Source organism: Monodelphis domestica, chromosome 1 (assembly GCF_027887165.1).
Source record: "Monodelphis domestica isolate mMonDom1 chromosome 1, mMonDom1.pri, whole genome shotgun sequence".
NCBI classification, from domain to species: domain Eukaryota; kingdom Metazoa; phylum Chordata; class Mammalia; order Didelphimorphia; family Didelphidae; genus Monodelphis; species Monodelphis domestica.
Window position 1 is genome coordinate 459,556,256 of NC_077227.1, and position 24,820 is coordinate 459,581,075.

The following is a 24,820-nucleotide window of genomic DNA, read 5'->3' on the forward strand; positions in this document are numbered from 1 at the left end:
CAAGGGCATATTGGTAAACATTTAACAACTAGTTCTTGGGGAAGGGGGAATATAGGCATGACACACTTTTAAATTTAATCTCTATTATTAATATTTTTCCATCTCTATCTTTAATCTAGACAATCAACAAAATAGTAAGTTGAGTCCTGAACACTGATTTCTGAGGTCTAGCTGCCGACACTGAAAATTCAATCATCTGCAATCTTGAGCTGGCACAAGTTGGCTCCTGAATACCACAGACTATTTCTATAGGAGAATGCATTCCAGACCCAAACTTCTGCCGATATTCGATAGCTGCTAGTGTTGATATACCATCTTAATACATACTTTAATGAGGAGTCTACCAGTGGGAACCTAGAAACAAAAGTATTTGAAAAATCTCAGCTCTTCAAAGGGCTCTAAAACCTGCCATCATGACTCAACCTGTCAATTCAAGTGCAAAATGGGAGGAGATATCCCAAAGGGGGCTTTACACATAAATATGGGTGATACTTATTATTAACAATAATTTTTTGAGGAGGAATCTCATTCAAAATTATGGAATTAAAGGCATTTAAAAGACTTCAAAGTGAATCACCATGTTTTATTGATTTTCATATAATTGCCAAAATGATATTATACTGCATATAATATCATTATATCTATATAATTATATAAAATATCTATTATGATAGATATTTTACTGTGTAGTTTTGCAAGTGAGAGATATTTTATTAGTCACTAAAAATCAAAAGGAAATCAATATCTAATTAAGGGGGTCAAGAAAGTAGTTTATTGAAAGGAAAATATTTTTATTTTGGAAATTTAGAAAAAACCAAGATTCATACAAACTTGGAAAATATGCATAATATGCTACAAAGCAAACAAAAATTCATTTTAAGTTAGAAGTTTGGTGAAAGGAGAAATTCTTAACCTGGGGCCTATAACTTGTATTACAATATAATTGGTTTCTTTTGTAATTCTATGAATTTAACTTTATGCATTTAAAAACTTTATTCTAAGAAGGGGCTGATGACATCACCAAATTGTCAAAGGAGCCCAAGGTGTCATGTTTTCAGTTTACAATGCATTGTCTATGAAGTAAATGGTGCAAATACTATGCCCATTTTACATATGAGAAAACTGAGAATCAGATGTGGTTTATAAAATCTTGCTTAGAGTCACATAACTATTGAATGGCAAAGTTGAGATTCAAACTCCCACTTTGGGTCTTCTAACTCTAAATTCCGGGGTTTCCCCCACTATGCAGACTGCCCTCTCTAGGAGACTGAAACTATAAGAGAAACTTAGGACCTATACTTCCCACTCACATTTATCTCTACAAGCATCATGACCCAATGCTTTGAAGTCTCTCAAAGGAAGGGCCATGAGACGACCCTTAAATATTACAAAGACAGATGACATTTGAATGTTAGTATCCCCTTCTTATCTGCCAAAATGTTCCCTTCTCCATATTCTCCAAACTGTGTCCCTTATGAACACTCATGTTGGCTAGAAGCAGGGGAGAGTTCTCAAAGAAGAAAAAGCCTAAGCTACACCCAGGCTTCCCCTTTTAATGACTCACTTAACTGGGTCTTTCCTTTCTCTCTCTGAGTCTAAATTCTAAAGCAGAGATCCCCAAGTCTTCAATAAACTGCCCCTCTTACACATACTGAAGCAAAACAAAAGAATATCAAAACCCTCAGCCTAACTGGTTGCCTCCGTGTGTGTGTGTGTGTGTGTGTGTGTGTGTGTGTGTGTGCTTGCAAATTTTAGGACCTCCTATCCCTTTTCATATAATTTCACTAATTATTTTTAAAACGTGTTCATGCTACATTTTGAATACTGGGCTCCAGGGCTAATATCATAGCTACATTGATATATTTTTATTTCACATACTTTGTTACAGCCTCTCTTGAAAAGAGTAGACAAAACCTAAGGTCTATTGCTGCAAAGGTTCCCAAAATATAACCAAGCCTAGCCTTAGACCTTTAGAAATGAATATCTCTCTGTTCTCTCCTTTAAAGTTTCTAGAGACAAAGATTTCTTTCCTTTAATCACACATTCTAGTATTTTTTCACTTTGGTAGTCAAAGAAGTTCTTCTTTATAGCCAACCCAGATCTCTTGCTTTAATTTAAGCTAATTCCCTCTTGTTCTGCCTTTCATGGAAGAGAGACCACAGAGAATGTGAAGATAGAGCATAGCTCTACATACTCCACATAGTCAAATAGCTTCGGACAGAGGGGACCTTAGAGGGCATGGAAGCCAATGCTCCTAAGGCCCACAGAGGGGAAGTAGTGCCCAGGGTCACACTCCCATTAAGTGGCGGAGTCAGGATCCAGCTCAGATCTTCTGACTCCAATTTTCAATGTGCTTTTTTCCTACTATAAGGAATCTCCTCTCCTCAAAGAAACCACACGTCTCCTACAACCCTCTAATCAAGTTACCCCTTAGTTTTCTGTTCTCTCCTACCAGGAAGCCCCATTCCTGTAATCGCTCCTCAGAGAAAGGGTGCTTTTCATTGCTCTGATCTTTTTTTTTCTTCTTTCTTTGGACTTTGTCCATTTTCTGAACGTCTGTGCTGGAAACAGCCCTTTAATCTAAAGGAAAGCAGAAAGATTGCTTCCTAGCCCTTGCCTTTCAGAGTCTTCCTAGCATACCCTAAACCTCATCAGTTCTTTCTAAAATTGCTTAAGAGCGACCCATTCTTATTACTATGCAAATGAGGCAATGCCCTGGTATGTTTTAAACCAGAACAACAATACTGACCATACCCCACTGTCCCATGGGGCTTGTCTTGCATGGCTGGTGCTCATCAGAGACTGAAATCCTCTTTCAATCTTCCTGCAATCTGAAGCGCTGCCAGGTTTTAGTTTTTGTTTGTTTTGTTTTGTTTCTTGAGGAAAGAGATTGTGTTTTTTTTTTTAACCCCTCACCTTCTGTCATAGAAATAATACTAAATATTGATTCCAAGAAGGCAGAAGAGCAGTTGGGGTGAAGTGACTTGCCCAGGGTCACACAGCTAAGAAGTATCTAAGGTCACAGTTGACCCTAGAACCTCCCATCTCTGGACCTGGCTCTCTATCCACTGTGCCACCTCACTGTCTCTTTTTGTTTCTTTCTTTTTGTTTTCTATCTTGCTGCCATAGGTATGCAGGGCACTAATCAACCCTGAGGTGGAACCCAAAATCCATCCACTGCTTCCCTGGCCAACTATAATGAATGTAGATGTATTATGGCATGCCAAAGCTGGGCATATATTTATGCCTATCCCCTGGGCCTGTGATGGCTAAACAATATTTCTCTAATAGGTCAAGACACAGGTATCAAGGGTATGCTCAGGAGACTCAGTTTCTCGTCTAGGTAAAAACTGTATCTTGACCTCCCACCAACCTAAGTAGCATCTGATATTTTGTTCTAACACATAGTTTTATTTGTTTGACAGATGAAACCTCTAATTTTTCCTATATATAATTAGTCAATCAATCAATAAACATTTATTGAGACAGCTAGGTAGCTCAGTGTTTAAAGCACCTGGCCAGGAGATGGGAGGATCTGAGTTTAAATCTGGCTTTAGATACATCCTAGCTTTATGACCCTGGGCAAGTCACTTAACCTCAAACTGTTTAGCCCTTATTGCTCTTTTGCCTTGAAACCAATACTTAATAAGGGTTTAAAAAAAGCATTTATTAAGTACCTACTATGTGCCAAGCATTATGCTTAGTACTGAAGATACAAAGATAAAGTAAAACAAATCCCTTCACTCAAGAATCTTATCGTCTAAAAGGAAGATAATGCATATACAATATATAAATCTAATTAATAACAATTGTGTTAATAATATATGAGATAAAAATAATAGCATGTGGGATATTATAGTAATAATATACAATTTACATGCTATATATTTTATAGAATATTGTATATAATGTATGTAACACTTATATGTAGGTATACATATATGTATACATACATAAGATATATACAAAGGAACCTTAAAGGGGAAGGTGCTGCCAGCCAGTTTCCTACCAGAAGATAGAGAAAAGAAGGGAAACTCCTTGAGAGCTATTCTGATGTTTGACAGTTTGAAACTACTCTATTGGCTTAACTGTGGGTTTCTGGGCTCTCAATGTAATTCATTTATATAAACTCTTCCTGGAAAATCCTGAACTACAAAAGAAGCAAGATTCATCTCTCTCTCCCATGTCTCTCTCCCTCCTTCCCCCCATTCTCTCTCTCCTTCTTTCCCCTTTCTCTGCCCTCTCTCCTCTTCTTTCTTGCCTCTCCCTTCTCCACTCCTCCCCCCTTTCTCTCCTCCCCTCTTTTCTCCTTCCCACTATCCTAGCCCTCTCCTTCATTATCATTACCATTCCATTAAGAGAAAAGAGATTATTCTTAGGTCACTACAAAATTTCCATTCCTAAATCCCTCTGCGTCAGATTAGCAAAGAAATTCTGCACATCGGTGAAGGAAAAGGCCCCAAAACCAATATGTACTCATCAATCATTAGCAGAATGGCAGACTACAGGCCCCTAGAGATCAATGACCCAAGCAAAAGTGTTTTTCTTTGTGAAAAGCAAATTGAGCCCAGCAAAATTCAATCCTGTCCATTAAAGAAATTAAGGGTCTCTATTCAGATGCTACCCAGTGGAGTTTGACTTGCAGAATCTCAGACCTGGAAGGGACCTTGAGAGGTCACCTAGTCTAATCGCCTGTCATCAAGAAAGTAATTCTTTAAACTCCCCCCAAAGAATGGCAATCGATTCTCTGGGAGCTCTCCAGGGAGATTCCACACCCTTCCTCACTGCTATATTCTATTGCTATTAACTATAGCCTAAAGAAGTTTTTTCCTTCTGCATAACCAAAATCTCTCGTCATTTAATTTGAAGTTTTCCCCTTAGCATCAAAGATGTTAAAGCTAAAAAGCACAGTTAGAAAAAGTCTATGGTAGAGAGTGCTATTGGTGTGGGAGTCAGGAAGACCTGAGTTCAAATTCTGCCTCAGACATTAGCCCTGGGACCCTGGGCAAGTCACTTAAGCTCTCTTGGCCTCTGTTTCCTCATTAAAATGGGAGGGAGGGGGTGGACAATAATAGCAGGTACCTCATAGGACTGCTGTCAGGATCAAATGAAATAACATCTATAAGGAAAGATAGAACAGCTAGCTATAATCATAATAATAGTTATTGTCATCATTAAAGAGACCTTAGAGATCATCTAGTTAAAGCCTTTTCTTTTACAGAAGCAGAAGCTGAAGGCAGGAGAAGTATACAATAGCTCAGTCACACATTGAGTGAAGGGCAGAACCAGGAGAAGAACTCGGGTCTCCTGACTTTCAGGCCATGTTCTTTTTACTATATCATCTTCCATTGGCAAGGATACTACGTGCTTCCATCACCCATTGACAAAGACCACAACTTATAAGTATCCTCTCACAGAAACTCCTCAGTGTAGAAGAATATGGCAATTCCTTAGTTATTTGTGCTAAAGGACCACCATTTTTTCCATTTTTTTCCCCAAAGGACCCTTGTTCTAGCCCTCCAGTCATTTTCATCTTTCATCTCTGAAAACATTCCAGTCACTTTCCTTTTTTTTTTTAAGTTTAGTGACTGTTAGAAAAGTCAGATTAATTCAGAGTATAGTTAAAAGATTCATTCTGGCCTTTGTATATTTCTTTTCCTTTTAATGTAGCCCCCAAAAGGAGTCAACTTGGGAGACATCCACCCCGAGCCCTCACTCTAATCCACCTCACTCCCAATCTCCTCCGAATAGCCTTGACGGCACACGGCCCAGTCCCGCAGAATGTCACCGTCACTGCCCACAGCTGAAATGTTCCCTACCGACTAGATAAACTTATCTCAGACGTGGATGCTGCAGCCTCTGTCTTACTTCAATAGTCAGGAAGGCAGAGAGACCCCTCACAGTCCCGGCCCTGGAGTCTGAGAGACGCACTATAGAGAGCTGGACTTGAAGTGAAAAGCTCTGCGTTTAAATTCTAGTTCCAGCGTTTGAGCTTGGGCACGTCATTTCCCTCGCTGAATCTCCGTTTCCTTGTGTAACGCTTTTTTTCTTTTTCTTTTTTTTTAAAACATTATTTTATTTGGTCGTTTTGTAACACTTTTTAATAGTGGCTAACATTTATACAATACTCAAAGGTTTGTAAATAGCACGTTACTTCACTGGATTATATTTGTACTGCTTATCTCACAGTATTGAGAGGAAAGTGCTCTGTAAACCTTAAAGTATTATAAAAATATAAGTTAGTGGAGGCCTAGGCACAAATTATACAAAACCCTTTAGGAGATCTAAGCCAGGACCAAAAGAATTCTTCCCGTGCCCTCGGCATTGGTCTGGTATAACTAACAACCGCATCTTCCTTCCTTACTGGTACCAGCAAAGATCGCCGAGGGTAAGAGGAGCACAATAAGGCCACCAGAGAAATGCTGCAGGAAAGAGCAGCAAGAGAGCCACAAGCCCTTTCCCCCACTTCCGCTCCCACCCACACCCCTCCGAATAAAGGATAATACTGCTGTCTGTCATGGGACTCCATGGGCCAGAGCATGCCAACACCGGACACCAAGTTTTCTGGGCGAAGACACTAGAGTGCTTTGTCATTTCCATGTCTAGTGGATTAGGTTAAAAAGAAGGCTAAGTGACTTGGCCAGGATCACCTAGCCAGCGAGTAGCTGAGAGCAGACTGGAATTCAGGTCTTTCTGCCTCCACTGGGCCCTCTAAGCGGCCTCAGTGCTACTGATGGTGCTTTCAGTGGGATTCTGTACACACTAGGCATCCCTGCCCCGGGCCGGCCGCTCTGCTAATCAGTGGCTGGGTGTCTGCAGCTGGAGCCACGGGACTGTCATCGGCATCTTGGATCCCAAAATGGACTTCAGAGGTGGAATCCCGACCTGCTCACTGATTACACCCTAAGCTCCCTGCCTTTGACTCTCCAAATCTGTAGAACAGAGGAAGATCTGGCAAGGAAGGCCTAGAAGGCCCAGCGTCACTGGCTTTAGTGGTGGCAAGCGGAAGTAAAGCTCTACCCCCATCAGCAGAGACAGAGTTCTTATGCTTGACAGAATCCAGAACAACCCAGTTTGCTGAAAACTAGGACCAGGAAAAATCATCAAGCTACCAGGATTTATTAAAAACACTTACTACATACTTGGCATTGTGCTTTTGAAATATTTTCATATCTTTATCATTTATCCTTTTATCACTTCTGTTATGGAAACAAGGACAAAGATTATTATATTTAAAAAAAACTGGGGGGGCAGCTGGGGGGCTCAATGGATTGAGAATCAGGCCCAGAAACAGGAAGTCCTAGGTTCAAATCTGGCCTCAGATACTGCCTAGCTGTGTGACCCTAGGCAAGTCACTTCACCCCCATTGCCTAGCCTTTACTGCTCTTCTGCCTTGGAATCAATACACAGTATTGACTCTAAGACATAAGGTAAGGGTTTTTTAAAATATAAAAACTAAGGACCAGAGAGATTAAGAGCTTTTCCTGAGCTCACACTTCTATAGCTTTCTTTAATGTAACAAAGTACTTTTCGCACAATTCTATAAATTAGCACAAGCATTATTATCCCAATTTTGCAGGTTAAGAAATGAAAGCTCCAAGAAGGGAAAAGACTTTGTCTATGTGTGCTACAAAGCTACAGTCACAGCCTGGACTTGATCTGGTATCTTTTGATTCCACAGCCAGCCCCCCCTTTTCACTAAGCACATGGCCTCTCCTAACGTGCTGTGGGAACAGGGGAACAGAATTGATCGGCCTGGATGTAGTTCCTGCAAGCCAAAGGCTTGCTCCAGCCCACGGTCACTCAAGAGCAAAGGGCACCCTGGCCACAGCCTGCCACTCAAGACAAGGACCCCAACTTCAAAGTACTTACCTCCGCCAAATAGAGAATACAGAATTTCAAGTCTTCTGGCAAACCTTCAAAGGGAAAAAGAAAAACACTCGTGTTAGATGGCACTCTAGGATGCCACTATTTTTCCTACAGCCTACAGCAGGCAGTATGCCCCCAATTGCCTGTGAAATATAGAGCTGATAACTGCCCAGATCTTTAGAGGTACAGTACTATATGTACCAAATGAACAAGCCCACCACCATACAACAGTCTGTAAAGCATGTGTCCATAATGACATAATCTGGCCAAAGAAGAGACTGAGACAAGCTATGGCAGGTAGGGAAGGGGAAAAAAAGGCAACTGGAGAGTGGCTATTAGAACAGCCAATTCTAAGGATCTGACTTAAAAATTAAGTAAGTGGGGACAACTAGGTGGCTCAGTAGACTGAGAGTCAGACCTAGAGTTGGAAGGTCCTGAGTTCAAATCTTGCCTCAGACACTTCCTAGCTGTGTGACTGTGGGCAAGTCACTTAACCCCCATTTCCTAGCTCTTACCCTTCTTCTGCCTTGGAGCTGCTATTTAATTATCAATTCTAAGAGAAAAGGCAAGGGTTTTTTTTTAAAATTAAATAAGAGGCAAGATAGACTGAGGATCACAAAGGGACTCTTTGGAGGCAACAGGAACACACCTACCACGCCTGAGACTAGCCATTCAGAGTAGAGTTAAAAAGGAATCCAAGAAAGGGAGGGCTGGCACACTGGGGGCACATCACGGTGGCAGCAGGCCTGGCCAAGAGGGAGAGGATGTTCTAAATTCAAATAAAGAGTCCTCTTCACTTGATAAAAATAGCTCTAGAGAATGGAGGTACATAAATCACGAGAGCAGGATTAAAATACCAGCGGAGACTATCTGATTCCTTTCTCTCTGAGTTTTCACCAAACAACGTTTTGAATTGTCTTTTAGATTTCCTGTACGCGCTGGCCCACCCAGGAGAATGTGTCTTACGCAGAACACTAATCACAATTTGTAGCAGTATATCCAACTGCAAATTAGCTTTCCAGCACTATTTACTCTCATGGAAGACCGGCTCAAAAGCCTTTCCTAAGACCACGGGATAGGCCTTAAATTGCCTAGCCTGGCCTGCTGGGCCCTTTATACTCTGCTGCCAACCTGCGTCTCTCTCGCACCCCTTCCTTCTAGGAAGGCTACACTCCATGGACACTAGGCTCCTCACCATTTCCAGAATGCTCTTTCTGCCTCTGATGCACCCTTCTTTGTCTCCATCCATCAAAATCGAATCACTTCCTGTGCGGGGCTTCCCTAGTCGCCCTGCCCGCAGCATGTGCTCTCTCCTAGAATGCCACGGCACAGCTCTAGACCTCTTCAACTCACACTTAAAATTCCCTGAATTCTAACTATTTTCATACGCCTTTAACTAACTACCTCCCACGACACAACCAGACTGGGGTCAGCTTGAGAGTAGGAGTATGTCTTCTTGTCCTTCCCTAGGACTAGGATCCACCACAGGGAGAGAAAGCGTGGTATACTGGAAAGGGCACTAGCTTTGAATCAGGAGGTCTGTGTTCAAATACCACCTCTGACACTCACGAACAGGGCGACCATACACAAAGCACAACCTCTTGGGACCTGATTTTCTTCCTCTGTAAAACAGAGATAAATAATACTTACAGAGGGTTGGGAAGAAAACCTTAAGAGTGCCTTCTGACAAATAAACCAAGAAAAACCCTAATTATACTAACGCAATTCTAACAAACAAATCAAAATCTATTCAATGGTATTTTAAGAGAATCACTTGTTTTATGGAATTGCTTTTAAAATTCATTTAGTGACATTTATTTTAAGTAACGTATGCTATTGTGGATTTGTTTTCAGTTTTTTTAAGTTTAAGTTTTTAAGTTTTCAGTGTTTTTAAGACAAATGGACACATTTCTGTGTGTTCTACGGGCCTGTATGGACAAAGAATGACTCATTATATAAACATATACATATATATATAAGTTATACGTGAGTTGTATGTTAGTATTATACAGCAATTTGACAAAAAAGATCACGATTTTATTGAGGAGGATGACTTTGCTCTCTGCTACCCTCATCCCAGGAAGTGACCCAAGGAGGGGAGCCTAGGCCATCCTTTGGAAACCCTGACCTTGGAAGAAGAGAAAGAGATGGACAAATAATGGGCATTACCTCAGAGATTCCCAAAGGTTGGAACTTGAGCCAAGTTCCCAGGCTTGAGCCCCCTCTCCCCACATACACATGTCCTCCCCCCGGGATGGGTGGAGCCCCAAAGAAACAGCTGGAAATTTCCCAGCCCTGTCTTAAGAGAATAGAGGCCCCATTCAAGGAAGAAGCATTGGAGGAGGGGGAATAGAAAAAGTGGGGGCAGGGAAACAGGGATCAGCTCCATCAGGCCTTAGAGACAGGAACACAGTGCATTGTGAGACAGATTTGCTCCAGCAAATGGTGTAGAGCACTGCAGAGACAGGAAACGTCACAATGGCTCTCTGAGAACCGGAGATGTCTCAATTGTTAGCGCCAGTCCTCCGCCTGTTCCCATTACAGTACTGCTCAGCCACTCCGAAGTCCAGGAGAAAGTGCTTGCCAAGTGAGACAGACAGGTTGGACTAATGCTTACTTGCCCAACTCTGGGAAGACTGAAGTAACAAATGGCTCCAAGGTCCATGGAGCCCCAGGTGCTTTTTACTCTTTTCCAGATTCCTCCCTTAAAGCAGTTCATCTGAAAGAGCAAAAGCAATCCTAACCCTTCCTGATAGCCAGCAGGGCTAAGTGTACTTAGGAGAAAAACAATTAGATGAATCTCTCCACTAAAACCTTCGGTCACTGGATTTCCTTTCCCTCTCTCTCATCACCCCTCCCCTCCAGGAGAGAAAGAACAGCTCCATCTCCATCTTACCCGCCAGGAGCCTGGGTGTGGTTACTCATTTATCACGTCCAGCTGTACCAAACAGAACTTTCTACAAGTGTTTTTGAAAGAGATGGACAATTTGACCTCGGTTGTGCCTGCTGATTGTGGAGTGCCACATATAATATAATCGAATCTTATTGCACAGGAAGAAATCCAGAACATGAGAAAATCAAGAGATACGTGAAAAAACTGGTATGACATGACACAGAGCAAATAAGCCGAACCAGAAGAATATGCACCATAAAATGAAAATGACAATACAAGACAGTCAAACAGATTTGTTTCAAAGACCTGGCCAGAAACCCAAAGAACAGACATTGAACAACACTTTCCCTATCTTGGGAAAGACATTAGAGAACTATGGAAACAAATGTATTGGCTACCCATTGCAGTTGCTTTGCTTAACTGTTTTTCTTTGTTACAGAGGATTCTATAAAGGGAAGTATATTGGGAAATGACAGGAAAGGCAAGAAATTCCTTTTTATTTTAAACCCTTACCTTCTGTCTGTATCAATTATGAGAAAGAAGAGGATGAGGACTAGGCAGCTGGGGTTAAGTGACTTGCCCAAGAAACATCTGAGGTTAGATTTTAACCTGAGTCCTCCAGACTCCAGGCCGGATGCTCTATCCACTGTGCCACTAAGCTGCCCTTAAGTACATTTCCTTTTTAAGTTTTGTTCCCCAGTTCTGAGCATGAATTCTAGCACAAAATAGAGGTATAACGAACACTTGATGAATTTAATTTAAAAGACCCTCTTGAACTAAGGCAAAGTGAAGTGAGCCGAACAAATTATACCATAACACTAAAATTTTAAAGAAAAGCAACTTTGGAAGACTTGAGAACACTGATCAGAGCAATGGACCAACTACAATTCCAGAGAACTGTGACTAAGTTTGCTTCCTAACTCTTGAAAGACGGTGACAGACTCAAGAAGTTGAATAAGACCCAGTCAAAAGCAGGAATGTTTTGTCAAACTATGGAGATTTGTTACAAGGACTTATTTCTTGTTCTTGCTTTCTTTTTTAATGGAAGGGAGAATTTAGGAAGGTAAGAGGGAAAAGAGATGGAGAAAGAAGATTTTTGAGGCACCTTTTTTAAAAAAATGCAGAGAATGGAAAGGTGGCCAAGAAAACATAAAGATGAACAAAGAATGTGAAGCAAGTATCTGCAGTTTCAAATACAATCCTCTTTTTTCTGTTCTTCTACATACATAAAAATGCCCATTTTATTTGGTGTTCATTTAGTTCTAAATAAAAACAATTTTTTAAAAAATGAACTGAATTTTTAAAATGAGAAATGAAGGAAAAACCTAATTTTGAGCAATATTAAATCTGGGGATGATTCTGCCAATGAATGTTTTGCCAGTCCGACACAGCTCTGTGTTGAAAAATCTTTCTCTTAAAAATTAAAAGCCTTCTCATGGTAGATTAGCAATCCTTGGGGGTGAAGCAGAGCAAAAGGGAAGAGGGTATTTAAGACTCTAGGGCCAGGTTCCTCATTCACCTACTTGCTTTTAAGGAGATGGGAGGAACTGAACTTCCTAGAGCCTCTGGACTTACTGTACCTATCTCAGGAGATGTGGAGGAGGGAGGCAGGCAGTAGTACTGGCCAATGACTGAACAGAAATATGAGAAATATAAAGTGCTACCTAAATGGTCAGTTTCATCAAGTCATTTCCTCAGCTTTCAACTACTCCCTATCCCCTCTAAGAGGTACTTTTCTAGTGCCTGCTAAATGAAATCACTAAAGTGGGGCAGGGTTATCTGCCCACACAAAACCATATTAAGATCAAATCAAAGCACGCACGCGCACACACACACACACACACACACACACACACACACACACACACTCTTCATATTCTAAAATGTTCTTCTAGCCACAATAAGACAATAATGTATTAGTTCCCCCAGCCTCACACTATAGATTGACAAACAGGTCTCTGAGGCAAGCAGCCCCCCAAACCCTATGTCTGCCTACCCCTCTATCTATAGGAAAAGGAAGTGGTCTGTAACCAGAGAAAGAAGGTACACATGCAAAGGTCACTTGAACATATTTAGAATGTACTGGAGGAAACAGAACCTCTCCTCCTGCAGAAGGTGTTTCTTCCATCACAAATGTGTGAAATCCTCTTCCCTCTTACCACCCTCCCTTTCAACACTTATGGCCTTACATGATTACCAGATATTCCATTGATGGTGTATGATATTTACAACAGACCACCTCCATACCCAACCTGAACCCAATTCTAGCCCTAAAGACTAAAGAGAACTTTAAGCAGCTATTTCAGAACCTACATTATCCCACTTGGGTTTTTTTTTAAAGTCTGTTAAGTCTGGGGGGTGGGGGGCAGCTGGGGTAGCTCAGTGGATAGAGAGCCAGGCCTAGAGACATGAGATCCTGGGTTCAAATCTGGCCTCAGATACTTCCTAGCTGAGTGACCCTGGGCAAGTCACTTAACTCCTGTTGCCTAGCCCTTACCGCTCTTCTGCCTTAGAACCAATACACAGTATTGATTCCAAGATGGAAGGTAAAGGTTTAAAAACAAAAAAGTCTATTAAATCGGATTGGTCATAGAGGTGAATCAAGTTGTAACCCCACGCCACAACTTCTACCCTAGGGGAATTTAGACCAATTTCTAAATCCAATCCCAGTTGCTATCAGACTCAATGCATGGGAACAGAGCCTAGAAATAAATTATGCCAACTGGATTCAGTTCTGTAACTTACAAACAAAACCTAACCCACTATGATACATTCTTGGAACCGAGAAGTGGGGAACCCCACAGGTATAGGACTGAGTTTCCCAGATGAATGATTATCAAACTTCTAGTGACCAAGCTCCCACAGTGGTCATTTCTTGCTCCATTAACTACAGAATAAACAAAATGCCTCACCAATTCAGTCCCCAGTATAAAAGCCCCCATAACAGAAACTCTGATTTTCCTTTCTTTTCTTCTCCTAGGACTACCGGGACTCCAAAGAATGGTGTTAAAGGCCTCAGTTTGGAGGGTTCTCTGCATCCTTATAGTGATTGAGTCCTTCATCTGCTCTGGGATATCCATGACAGATCAACAGCAGGTTACTATTCTGCTTTGTGATACTCAAATTTTATACTGTACCTGGTTAGAAAGTACTGAGAAAACTAAGATTGCCCTGATTGCAGGTAGGTTCTTTCACAATTCAGTTTCATTTCAACATTGGATTAATCGACTATCAAACAAAAACGAAAAAGGTGAATATACCACCAATGAAGATGAAATTAAAACAATTACTAGGAGTTATTTTGCCCAGTTATATGCCAATACATTGAAATGGAAGAATATTTACAAAAATGTAAACTGCCCAGATTAACAGAAGAAGAAATAGAATCTCTGAATAAACCTTTTATAGAAGAAATTGAAGAGGCCATAAATGAGCTTTTTTTTTTTTTAACCCTTACCTTCCGTCTTGGAGTCAATACTGTGTATTGGCTCCAAGGCAGAAGAGCGGTAAGGGTTAGGCAATGGGGGTCAAGTGACTTGCCCAGGGTCACACAGCTAGGAAGTGGCTGAGGCCAGAGTTGAACCTAGGACCTCCCATCTCTAGGCCTGGTTCTCAATCCACTGAGCTACCCAGCTACCCCCCATAAATGAGCTTCTTAAGAAAAAGGCATCAGGACTAGATGGATTTACAAGGCAAAGGAGGAATCCTAACAAATTATTTTTATGAAACAAATATGGTACAAATATCTAAACCAGGAAAAATAAAAATAGAGAAAATAAATGATAGACAAATTTCACTAATGAATATTGATGCAAAAATCCTAAATAAAACACTAGCTAGGAGACTACAGAAATTATCACAAAGATTATACATTGTGACTAAGTAAGATTTATACAAGGAATGGAGGACTGGTTCAATATAAGGGAAGCTGTTATCAAAATTAATTATATCAATTACAAAATCAACAAAAAGCATCTGATTATATCAATGGATACAGAAAAAGCTTTTGATAAAACACAACACTTATTCCTATTAAAAAACACTTGAAAGCACAAGTATAAATGGATTTCTCCTTAAAATGATAAGAAGCCTCTACCTAAAACCATTGAATAGCATTATCTATAATGTGGATAAGTTAAAATTTTTCTCAGCAGGATCAGGAATGAAACAAGGATGTTCATTATCGCTACCATTGTTCAAAATTGTAATAGAAATGGTAGCAATAGCAATAAGAAAAAATTATAGGAATCAGAAAAGGCAATGAGGAAATTTAAAAAAATTTTTTTGTAGATAATATAATGGTATACTTGGAAAATCCCAGAGATTCAACTAAAAGTCATTTAAAACAATAATTTTAGAGAAGTAGCAGGATATAAAATAAAGTCATATAAATCATCACCATTTCTATAGATCCCCTCAAAAAAAGTCCTGCAAGAAAAGATAACAAGAGATATTGCATTTAAAAGAATCCTAGAGGGGGCAGCTGGGTAGTTCAGTTGATTGAAAGCCTGGCCTAGAGACATGTGGTCCTAGGTTCAAATCTGGGCTCAGACACTTCCCAGCTATGTGACTTTGGGCTAGTCACTTAACCCCCATTGCCTAACCCTTACCACTCTTCTGCCTTAAAACCAATACACAGTATTGATTCTAAGATGAAAGGTAAGGGTTTAAAAAAATTTTTTTTAATAAATAAAAGAATCCTAGACAATATAAACTATTTAAGAGTACGCCTGTCAAGACAAACTCAGAAACTACATGAACATAATTATAAAATACTTTTTATAAGAATAAAATCATATTTAAGTAATTGGAGAAATATTAATTATTCATGGGTGGTCAGAGACAATATATGAGAATGACAATTCTACCTAATCTACTTATTCAATGCCATCCCAATTAAACTACCAAAATATTATTTTATTGAGTTAGAAAAAATAGCAACAAAATTCATTTGGTAGAGCAAAAGGTCAAGAATAGCAAAAGAATTAATGAAAAAATGTAAAGGAGGGAGATCTAGTGGTAGCAAATCTTTTTAAAAATTTTTATTTTAAAATATTTTTCTATATTTACATGATTCATTTTCTTTCCCACCCAGGAGCAAATTAAACTGCATCATAAGGTGGTAATTATCAAAACTATCTTGGAAGCAGCTAAGTGACTCAGTGGATTGAAAGCCAGGTCTAGAGACCTGGAAGTCCTGGGCTCAAATCTAGCCCCTAGATCACACATCCTAGCTGTGTGAATCCAGGCAAGTCACATAACACCCATTGCCTAGTCCTTACTGCTCTCTTCTACCTTTGAACCAATACATAGTATTAATTCTAAGTTGGTAAGGGGTTTAAAAAAATTATCTGCTACTGGCTAAGAAATAGAATAGAGGTTTGGTGGAATAGAATAAGAAAACAATACACAGTAGTAGATTATTATAGTCATCTAATGTTTGATACATTTTTGAGATAAGAATCCACTATTTGGTAAAAATTAACAAGAAAACCAGAAAGCAGTCTTGCAGAAACTAGATATAGACCAATATCTTACACTGTTTAATCAAGATATGGTCAAAATTGATACGTGACCTAGGCTTAAAGAAGGCTATCATTAAGTAAATTAGAAGAGCATGGAATATATTACCTATCAGATTTATGACTAAGAAAAGAATTTTAAAAGAGAAAAAAAAATCTGTGATACAAAATGGATAATTTTGATTACATTAAATTAAAACAGTTTCATACAAATAAAACCAATATAAATTAGAAGGAAAGCAGAAACTGGAGAAAAGTTTTAATAGTCATTTTCTTGGATAAAGATTTCATAATCTCAAATACATAGAGAATTGAATCAAATTTATAAGAATATGAATCACTCCCTCATTGATAGTCAAAGGATATGAACAGGTAGCTTTGGGATGAAAAAAAATCAAAGCTATCTACAGTCATATTAAAAAATTCTCTAAATCATTATTAATTAGAGAAATGCAAATTAAAACAACTCCAAGAAACCATCTCACAACTATCAGATTGTTTAAAATGTCAGAAGATGAAAGTGACAATGTTGGAGATGTGGGAAAGTTGGGACACTGTTGGTGAAATTGGTAGAATTGTGAACTAATTCAATCATTTTGGAGGACAATTTGGAATTATGCTCCAAAGAATTATAAGACTGATGATATACCTTCTGACCGAATAGTACCACTATTAAGTCTATTTCCTGAGGTGATAGAGAAAAGGAAACTTTTCTAAAATGCTCATAAGCAGCTTTCTTTGTAGTGACAAAGAACTGTTTTAGAAAAACAGACTTGCATGAAATAATGTAAAGTGAAATGAGCAGAACCAAGAGAATGTGGAAATAGTAAAAGCAATAGTTTGAATAACTTTATTTTGAGTATGATCACTTAATTTATCATATTTTGATCCAGTATGATAATGATAATATTCAAAATCAACTTTGAAACACTTGTGAAGGAAAATACTATCCATCCCCCAAAAAAGAACTGATTATGGAATTATGTATTTTATAGTTACACACACATATATTTTGTTTGTTTGTTTTTTGTTGTTTGATTTTTTGTTTGTTTGTTTGTTTTGTTCCAAGGCAGAAGAGAGATACGGTTTGGGCAATGAGGGTTAAGTGACTTGCCCAGAGTCACACAGCTCAAAAGTATATGAGGCCAGATATGAACCTATGACCTCCCATCTCTAGGCCTAGCTTTCAATCCACTAAGCCACCTAGCTGTCCCCCACATATATATTTTTATCAAATGTTGGTCTTCTCTAACATGGGCAGGTAAAGAGGGAGACAACAGGGAACTCAAAATATAACCCCCCAAAAATGTATACTGTAACTACAATGAATGACTATCTTAAGTGGGAAGTCAGAGGCTCTTTTCTAACTCTATAATTAACTAAGGAAACTATTTGTCCTAAAGTTTCCTTCTTCCTGAGGTACAGACCAGAAAAGAACTGATGTCCCCAAGAAGAGAGTAGGATGGAGAAGGGGAAGGATACAAGGAAATTTGCATTTCCTTGCTAAGAAAAGGGACTCTCAATTGTCTATAAACATTAGAAGAACTAGATGGGGGGGGGGGCACAGGATCATTTATCCTAACTTCTTCATTTTACAGATGAAGAAACTGAGGCCCAGAGAGGTTAAATGGCCATTTAAATTTATACAACACATTAATGGCAGAATTAAAATGAGAATACAACTCTTAAACTTCAACTTCTGGCCTCTATTACATTACATGGCCTTTCCAATTAACTAGCTTGTATTTCATATCCATTTTCTCTCTCCCAGTAAGAAAGGCGCTCCTCTGAACAATTCTTCCAGATTTCTTAGATCAGAGTTTTTAACCATTTTTGTGACATACACACCATTGGCAATTTGGTGAAACCTAATACTACTGTGATTTGTTGTCTTCATTCACAATTGAAGGCAATGCTAAATTTCAGTTAAAGGTTAGTGAAAATAAAGACAAATTTTTTTTCCCCCAATCCAAGCTCATGGACCCTTACCTCTTAGAATCCCATGGACCACAGGTTAAAAACCTTTGCCTTTGATGATTAATTTGTAAATAATTGAGAGGAGACTATGAAAGTTTCTTACATTCAGGGAACCAAAAAAAAAAAAAAAACCCCAAACCCTCAACATCTCCATCATTCCTTGTTACCATACTATACTCAACTATATTAAGGAAAAAGTCTCCTATTCTCCCCAACTTGCATGTCAAGGTGTACCTTTGTCTAGAACTAATGTTCTCCTAGCAAGACAACGCCTATGTTTGGTTATTTGGTATTTGGGGATTGAGTGATTGAGTGAAATTATGGCCAAGAAAGAAAGGAGTGGCTATTCCAAATATAATGAGGCTTCACCCTCCATTAAATCTTGGTTTTAACAGATAACTATATTATATCCGTCAGGGAACTTCAAAAGCGGTGCTCTCATTGCTACCAGATGTATAAGTGCCAGGGCGAGTGGGCAGAAGAAAGTCCTAGGAGGAAGAAAGACTACTTTCCTTCAAAGAAGCATGAGTAGAGTTTCACACACTATGTATCCAAGGAGCAAAAACAACCAATGACTTGAATATACAGGATGGGCTACCAAATAGCCAGGAAGTTTTCCTGTAGCAACAGTCATCAAAACAGAATTATTTAACTTGGTGATATTTTCCTTCCATCTCTTGCCACTCTTATTCAAACAAGTTTGTTGCTTTGGGGTGTTTTTTTTTTTAATAATCTGAAAGAGGAAATTGAGCCTCTTTACAACAGAGACCTCAGGCGCCAAACTAAACTCAGAACAGATACTCCCAGCTGGATTCAAGTTCTCAGAGTATGATGGAAAGTTTGAACTTGAAGCCTATTTCACACTCCCCCATCCTTCATTTCTCTCCCTCTCGGTCTCTTTCTCAGTCTCTCTCCCCTAGAGCAGCTGGGAATAAAGTGGAGGCCTTCTCCAGCACTTACCTTCCTGCAGTTTTACACTCTGGAGGTAGAGCGGGTTCCTCAGGACATTGCATCGCCCAGGCTCATCCTCCTTGGTGAGGAGCAGCAGGTCAGAGTACACAAACAAGGTCACCTGGACAGAGAAGAATAAAATGGAACCAGCTCTTTCTACTCGGCACAAGGGATAGCACTATCCAATAAGCAGAAGCTCAGAAGGCCTAGCAGTCATGAGAACAGAGATCGAGTCTACGCTTTGTACCCGCCTCAGCACCTCATACAATGCTCTGAACATAGCAGGTGCTTCATGTGGACCCAATGAATTGCTAACTTGCTGAATGGACGAATGGAGCCGTAATCTGACTTGTCCTGTTCTGCCTGAAGCCGTTATAAGCTGCTGACATGGCCCAGGCTAATAATAAGTGAGGAGCTTGCCATTCCCCCTCTGGATCCCGGGCCCGCTAATTATAAAACCAGGGGCAAGTCACCGATCTCTGGTTCCTCTAACTCCCCCTTAGGGCCAATCTCCCCTAATTCCATGTAGTGCTTACAAGGCCCCCTCTTAGGCTCTAAAAGCCATGCCTACGGCTCAGCAAGGTGCTTCCATCAAATGCCTCCAGCTCAGTGTTAGAGTGACCTGCAGGACAGGATCGTCCTATTACTTGTGATTGTGAGCTGTGCAGCTAGAACTCAACCAGAAGTCTCTCCATGACAACTTTAACTAGTATTCCTTCGAGATCACTTCTAGAAAAGCATTGAAGGGACCACTAGGTGGTAGAGTGGATGGAGAGCCAAGCCTGGAGTTGGGAGGGCCTTTCTGTGCGTCCTGATCATTTTCTCTAACATCTAGTTCTTAGAGTTTTTGAGTCAAGGTCCGCTTGAGCATTCTGGTAACACCTACGGGCTCCTTCTCAGAATGTTGTTTGTTGCCCACATTCATAATTGGAGGAAACAGTAAGTTTCAGTTAGGGGCCAGTGAAAGCTAAATGCAAAAAATTTTTTCTCATCCAATTTCATAGAACCCTGAAATCCATTCACAGGTACCTGAGGTCCTTAGTCTTGCAATCCAGGCCTCCTGATCTCTAGCTCTCTTTACTAACGAAATACAGAATTAGGACTCAAAACCAGGGTCCCTAATCCAATGTGTTTACACCTATACCACCCTTCTGCCTCTGTATGACCTACCAGAAAGAAAATCATGTGATTACTGCTTTCAAAAGAACTGGAAAGATGAAGAGGAAGGCAAGATGAAGTGAGAGGAAGTAATGAAAGGGTGAGGAAGGAAGGAATACTATTAATGAAGGAGAAATATGAAAGGCAAGGCAACCCAAATGTGTACAAAAAAGAGATTTAGGAGAAGAGGTAGAGTGGAGAAGGCAAGAAGAAATTACTTTTGGATACTGGTGCAATGAGAAAAAAAGAAAATCCTATACAAATAAATCTCCTCAGTCTTTCCTCTCCCTTTCTCTCAACTCAAGGCACCAATCAAGTGTATCAATGGGGTAGGTTAAAACAATGTCTACTAATCAAAGAGGTCACAGAGGTACAAAAGTGGATGACAAATAGGGAAAAGACAGCAGGGAGATGAGGAAAGCTCAAAGTTAATTACTAACTCTCTAGAGTCTCCAAATTGGAAAAGCATGGTATTAAGAAAACTGTTAAAACAGGAATCACAGTGTAGTCTAGACAGGAAGTGATTAAGGCCTGAATAAAGAATTTCCCCAAAGGTCAGGTCAGGGAAAAGGAGAGAGCTGGCAAAGGTCTAGAGATGGTGACACAGAGGGTGAAACTGTAGAAGTAAAGTCCAGACAGACCCTTAATCTCACTTTCATCTGGCTGGTCTTACTTGGAATCCCACCAAAAGGCCTCTGAGAAAAGATCCAGGAAGGGGCATAACAGAACCTCAACCCCCCCTAGTGCCCAGCTCTAAGGAAGAAAAAGGACCACAATGTTTCAAGGCCTCTAAACTATAAGTTTGCCTCAACACAGCCTCCTTTCCCAAGGATCACAGTGAGCTAGGATATCTTGTTTTCCCCAACATCCTTACATGAAGAAAACATTTATTGACCTAAACAACTAAATTCAGTTCAGAAACAATTTTGTAAAGTAATCTCCTCAAAGCCGAGGGACATACCCAGAACATCCCAACCTTTTATTTTTTTAAAAATAAAAACCCTTACCTTCCGTCTTGGGACCAATAGGTTCCAAGGCAGAAGAGCGGTTAAGGGCTAGACAATGGAGGTTAAGTGACTTGCCCAGGGTCATACAGCTGGGAAGTGTCTGAGGCCAGATTTGAACCTAGGACCTCCTGTCTCTAGGCCTGGCTCTAAATCCACTGAGTTACGCAGCTGCCCCCACACCCCAACCTTTTAACGTGACATCCTGCTACAAATTTATCATATAGAAATTTCTCTTAAGTCTTCCTGAAGCTATTGTATTTTGGGCAACCTCCCTAAGCAATAGGCTCCATGTATTTCCTACTCACTAATATTAAACATAAATTTTACATCTCATTTAAGCTTTAAGGACTTATTAATTCAGCAACTCTGATGATTATGTTGGAGGGGTTTTAAAGTAATAAATATAAAATAACTAGACTGGCAGTGTAGTAAGAAGTTCTGGATATAATCATAGTCTCTGAGGGTATACCAGGTTAGAGTCCTTTCCAAAGGAATTACCATAAAGTAATGAGATTATCAGGATAGTAGGAAAAACACTGACATAAGAACCAGAAGACCTAAGTCCATGTTGGTAAACTTGTGGCATGCATGCTAGAATGTGCTGGAGGGGGCTGCTCCCCTCCCCCTCTCCACATACCCCTGAAGACACTTACCCCTCTGCCCAGCAGCCCAATGGGAGCACTTCCTCCCTTCCCTGTCTGGGGTAAGGCAGAGGGCTCATATGCAGCATGAGGGCAGTTTGGGCACTCGGTCTCTAAAAGGTTCGCCATCATTGCCTCACCAATTATATTATTATATATCATATATTATATATGTATGTGCTATATTATGTTTAATATATTAACTTACTCAAGGTCATAACCTTGGGTAATTAATTTCCTTTCTCCGAGTTTCAGTTTCCTCATCTGTAAAATATTCAGGATAGACTGATTTCTAAGGTACCTTCCAACAATATGTGATGGGGAAAGAGACAAGGATGACCTATTACTATCAAGGAGTCCCCTGGGCTCACAACTAAAGCATTATCACTGATTCTCATTCCCCTATATTCATTTTTTGCCAAATCTTGTTGTGCTTACTCACAGACATCTGTTATATAGATTCTGCCCCTCTCTCCTCTGACACTCTCATGACTCTGGTGCAGGTCCTCGTCCCCTGAAGCCTAATAGGGAAGTGCTCAGGAGCAAATAGAAACTCTTCTATTGAGCATTCAAAACACTGCCTAACCTGGCCACTTCCTAACTTCTCAGGCTTCATTTCCTGTTGGCTGTCACCACAGGAGACGCTTCATATCATCTTTTCATATTATCTCTTTCTTTTCCTTGGCTTCTTGCTTTCCCTAGATTCCTTCGGGACTCAACTCAAATCTTACCTTCTGTAAGAGGTCCTTCCTGGTTTCCCAAGCTGCTAGTGCCTTCCCCTCTAAGGCTGCCTTCCATCTACACTGCAAATATCTGGTATGTACCTAGTTATTTACTAATTTCCCCAGTGGAATGGAAGCTCCCTGTGAGAAGATATTTTTACTCCCTTTGTATCCTCTAGAGGAGGGTTGGTGGCTCGGTAGACAGAACACTGGACCTGGAGTCAGGAAAACCTGAGCTCACACCTGAGCTCAGACACTAGCTGTATGACCCTGGGCATGTCACTTAACCTGTTTGCCTTAATCCACTGAAGGAGGAGATTGCAAACCACTTCATTATTTTTGCCAAGAAAACCCCATGGACAGTACAGGTGTGCTATTATTCACAGGTTATAAAGAGATGGACATGACAGAATGAGTGAAAAACAACACTGTATCCTCAGCTTAACACAGTGCCTAGCCCATAGTAAGAATTTAATACTTGGTGACAGACTAAATGACTGAATAGACTTGTGTTTTCATTGGTATAAGGGACTCCCAGGTGAGGGGACTCCCTTTACCAATGCAGGTCAGTGTCTTCTCTGGAATTTTTAGTTGCCTAGAACAGGGGTGTCAAGCACAAGTGCCCCCCAGCCAGATTAAAATATAATTAATAAAATAAATAAGCAGGCATCCTTGTATATGGCTTAGTAAAGGTGGTTTCTATTTGAATTTGACACCACTTGCCTAGAGCACTGAGAAGTTAAGCTAGTTACTCAGGGTCACACAGCTGGCCAGTTATGTGTCAGGGGTGGGATTTGAACTAGGATCATCCTCACTTCAAGGCCAGCTCTTTATCTACTGATTCTATACACAACTGAAACGTTCAAATGAATGTTGTCCTTCAAAGTAGTCACCTTAAGGGATGGAGAGAAGATGTGCACTTACTTGGACATTGCCACTTTCCCCAAATATCTCTGTACTCCTGCGTTAGAAAGTGTAAACCTGACACACCTCATTTTAAACTAAGATAATACAACCCAGGCCAAACCTTTATTATCCACTCAAATCGGCTCCAAATGAATAATAAAACCATAGAATGTAGAGGTGGTAAATACATTAAAGATTGTCTAGACCTGATGCTCAGTTTTTTCTAAAATGAGGAAACTAAAGCCTGGAGGCTAAAGGCCTTGATTTTTGGTCATTTCCAAAAATCAAGTCTACAGTTCAAAGATTTTCTTTCACTTGAAGGTATTCAAAACAGTATTCTAAAAGAAAAAACAAAAAACAAAAAAACAGTATTCTATAGCACATAAAGGCCATTCCTAAAGAGGATTGCCCAGAATGTTCTGGTTTTTTAATTACCTTTATCCTCTCTCTTAAAATCAATACTGTGTATTGATTCCAAGGCAGAAGAGTGGAAAGGGCTAGGCAATGGGGAATAAGTGACTAGTCCAGGGTCACACAGCTGGGAAGTGTCTGAGGCCAGATTTGAACCCAAGACCTCCCATTTCTAGGCCTGGCTCTCAATCCACTGAGCTACCCAGCTGCCCCCTCCCCACAATGTTTTGATTAAGTTCTTATGGCAGCATCAATTTGATAAATGTTCCTCCTTTCAAAGGAGCTAGTTAAAAGGGAACAGCACTCATTTGGATGAATAGAATCTGCTGTGTTTTTTTCTTAGTCTATTTCATCCCGAATGGCACAAAAGGAAATACAGAGAACAATAGATTCTCTCTACAAAAGAAAGTCTGGTTAAAGCCCATTTCTAATTCTGAGGTGAGAGTCTAGTTGGTCCAGCAGCAAAGCCACGCTCAGGTTTTAATACATGATGTAGTAGTGGCTCACAGGTAGATGATTCCCAGATTCGCAGGCTCCCTAGTAAGAAGAGCTCCTGGAGACGCTTTAACTCTAGTAGCCAAGATCAAGTCAGGAACCTGAGGCTGAAATGGAACTAGGAAAGAAACTCACTGGGGCACTGGCCCAATAGCCTTCTAGGGACTTCCCTTTTAGAGAAGTATCGCTAATTATGCTGGCTGGAAGCGATCCTGAAAGTTGTGTAGAACGAGTGGAAATAACTGCTTGGCTACTAAGGATGAGATGG

At 40.1% G+C, this 24,820-nt stretch overlaps 1 protein-coding gene across 10 annotated transcripts in view; it reads right to left on the reverse strand.

Annotated features, from left to right (window-relative positions):
* RGS3 (regulator of G protein signaling 3) overlaps positions 1-24,820 on the reverse strand; it is a 233,983-nt gene that overhangs the window by 94,635 nt on the left and 114,528 nt on the right. For all 10 annotated transcript variants that reach the window (XM_007474992.3, XM_007474993.3, XM_056812414.1 and 7 more), the window contains 2 exons: positions 19,222-19,333; positions 7,873-7,916 (listed from right to left, as the gene is read on the reverse strand). In XM_007474992.3, coding sequence (XP_007475054.1) covers positions 7,873-7,916; positions 19,222-19,333 — 156 coding nt within the window. The remainder of the gene's footprint in view (positions 1-7,872; positions 7,917-19,221; positions 19,334-24,820) is intronic.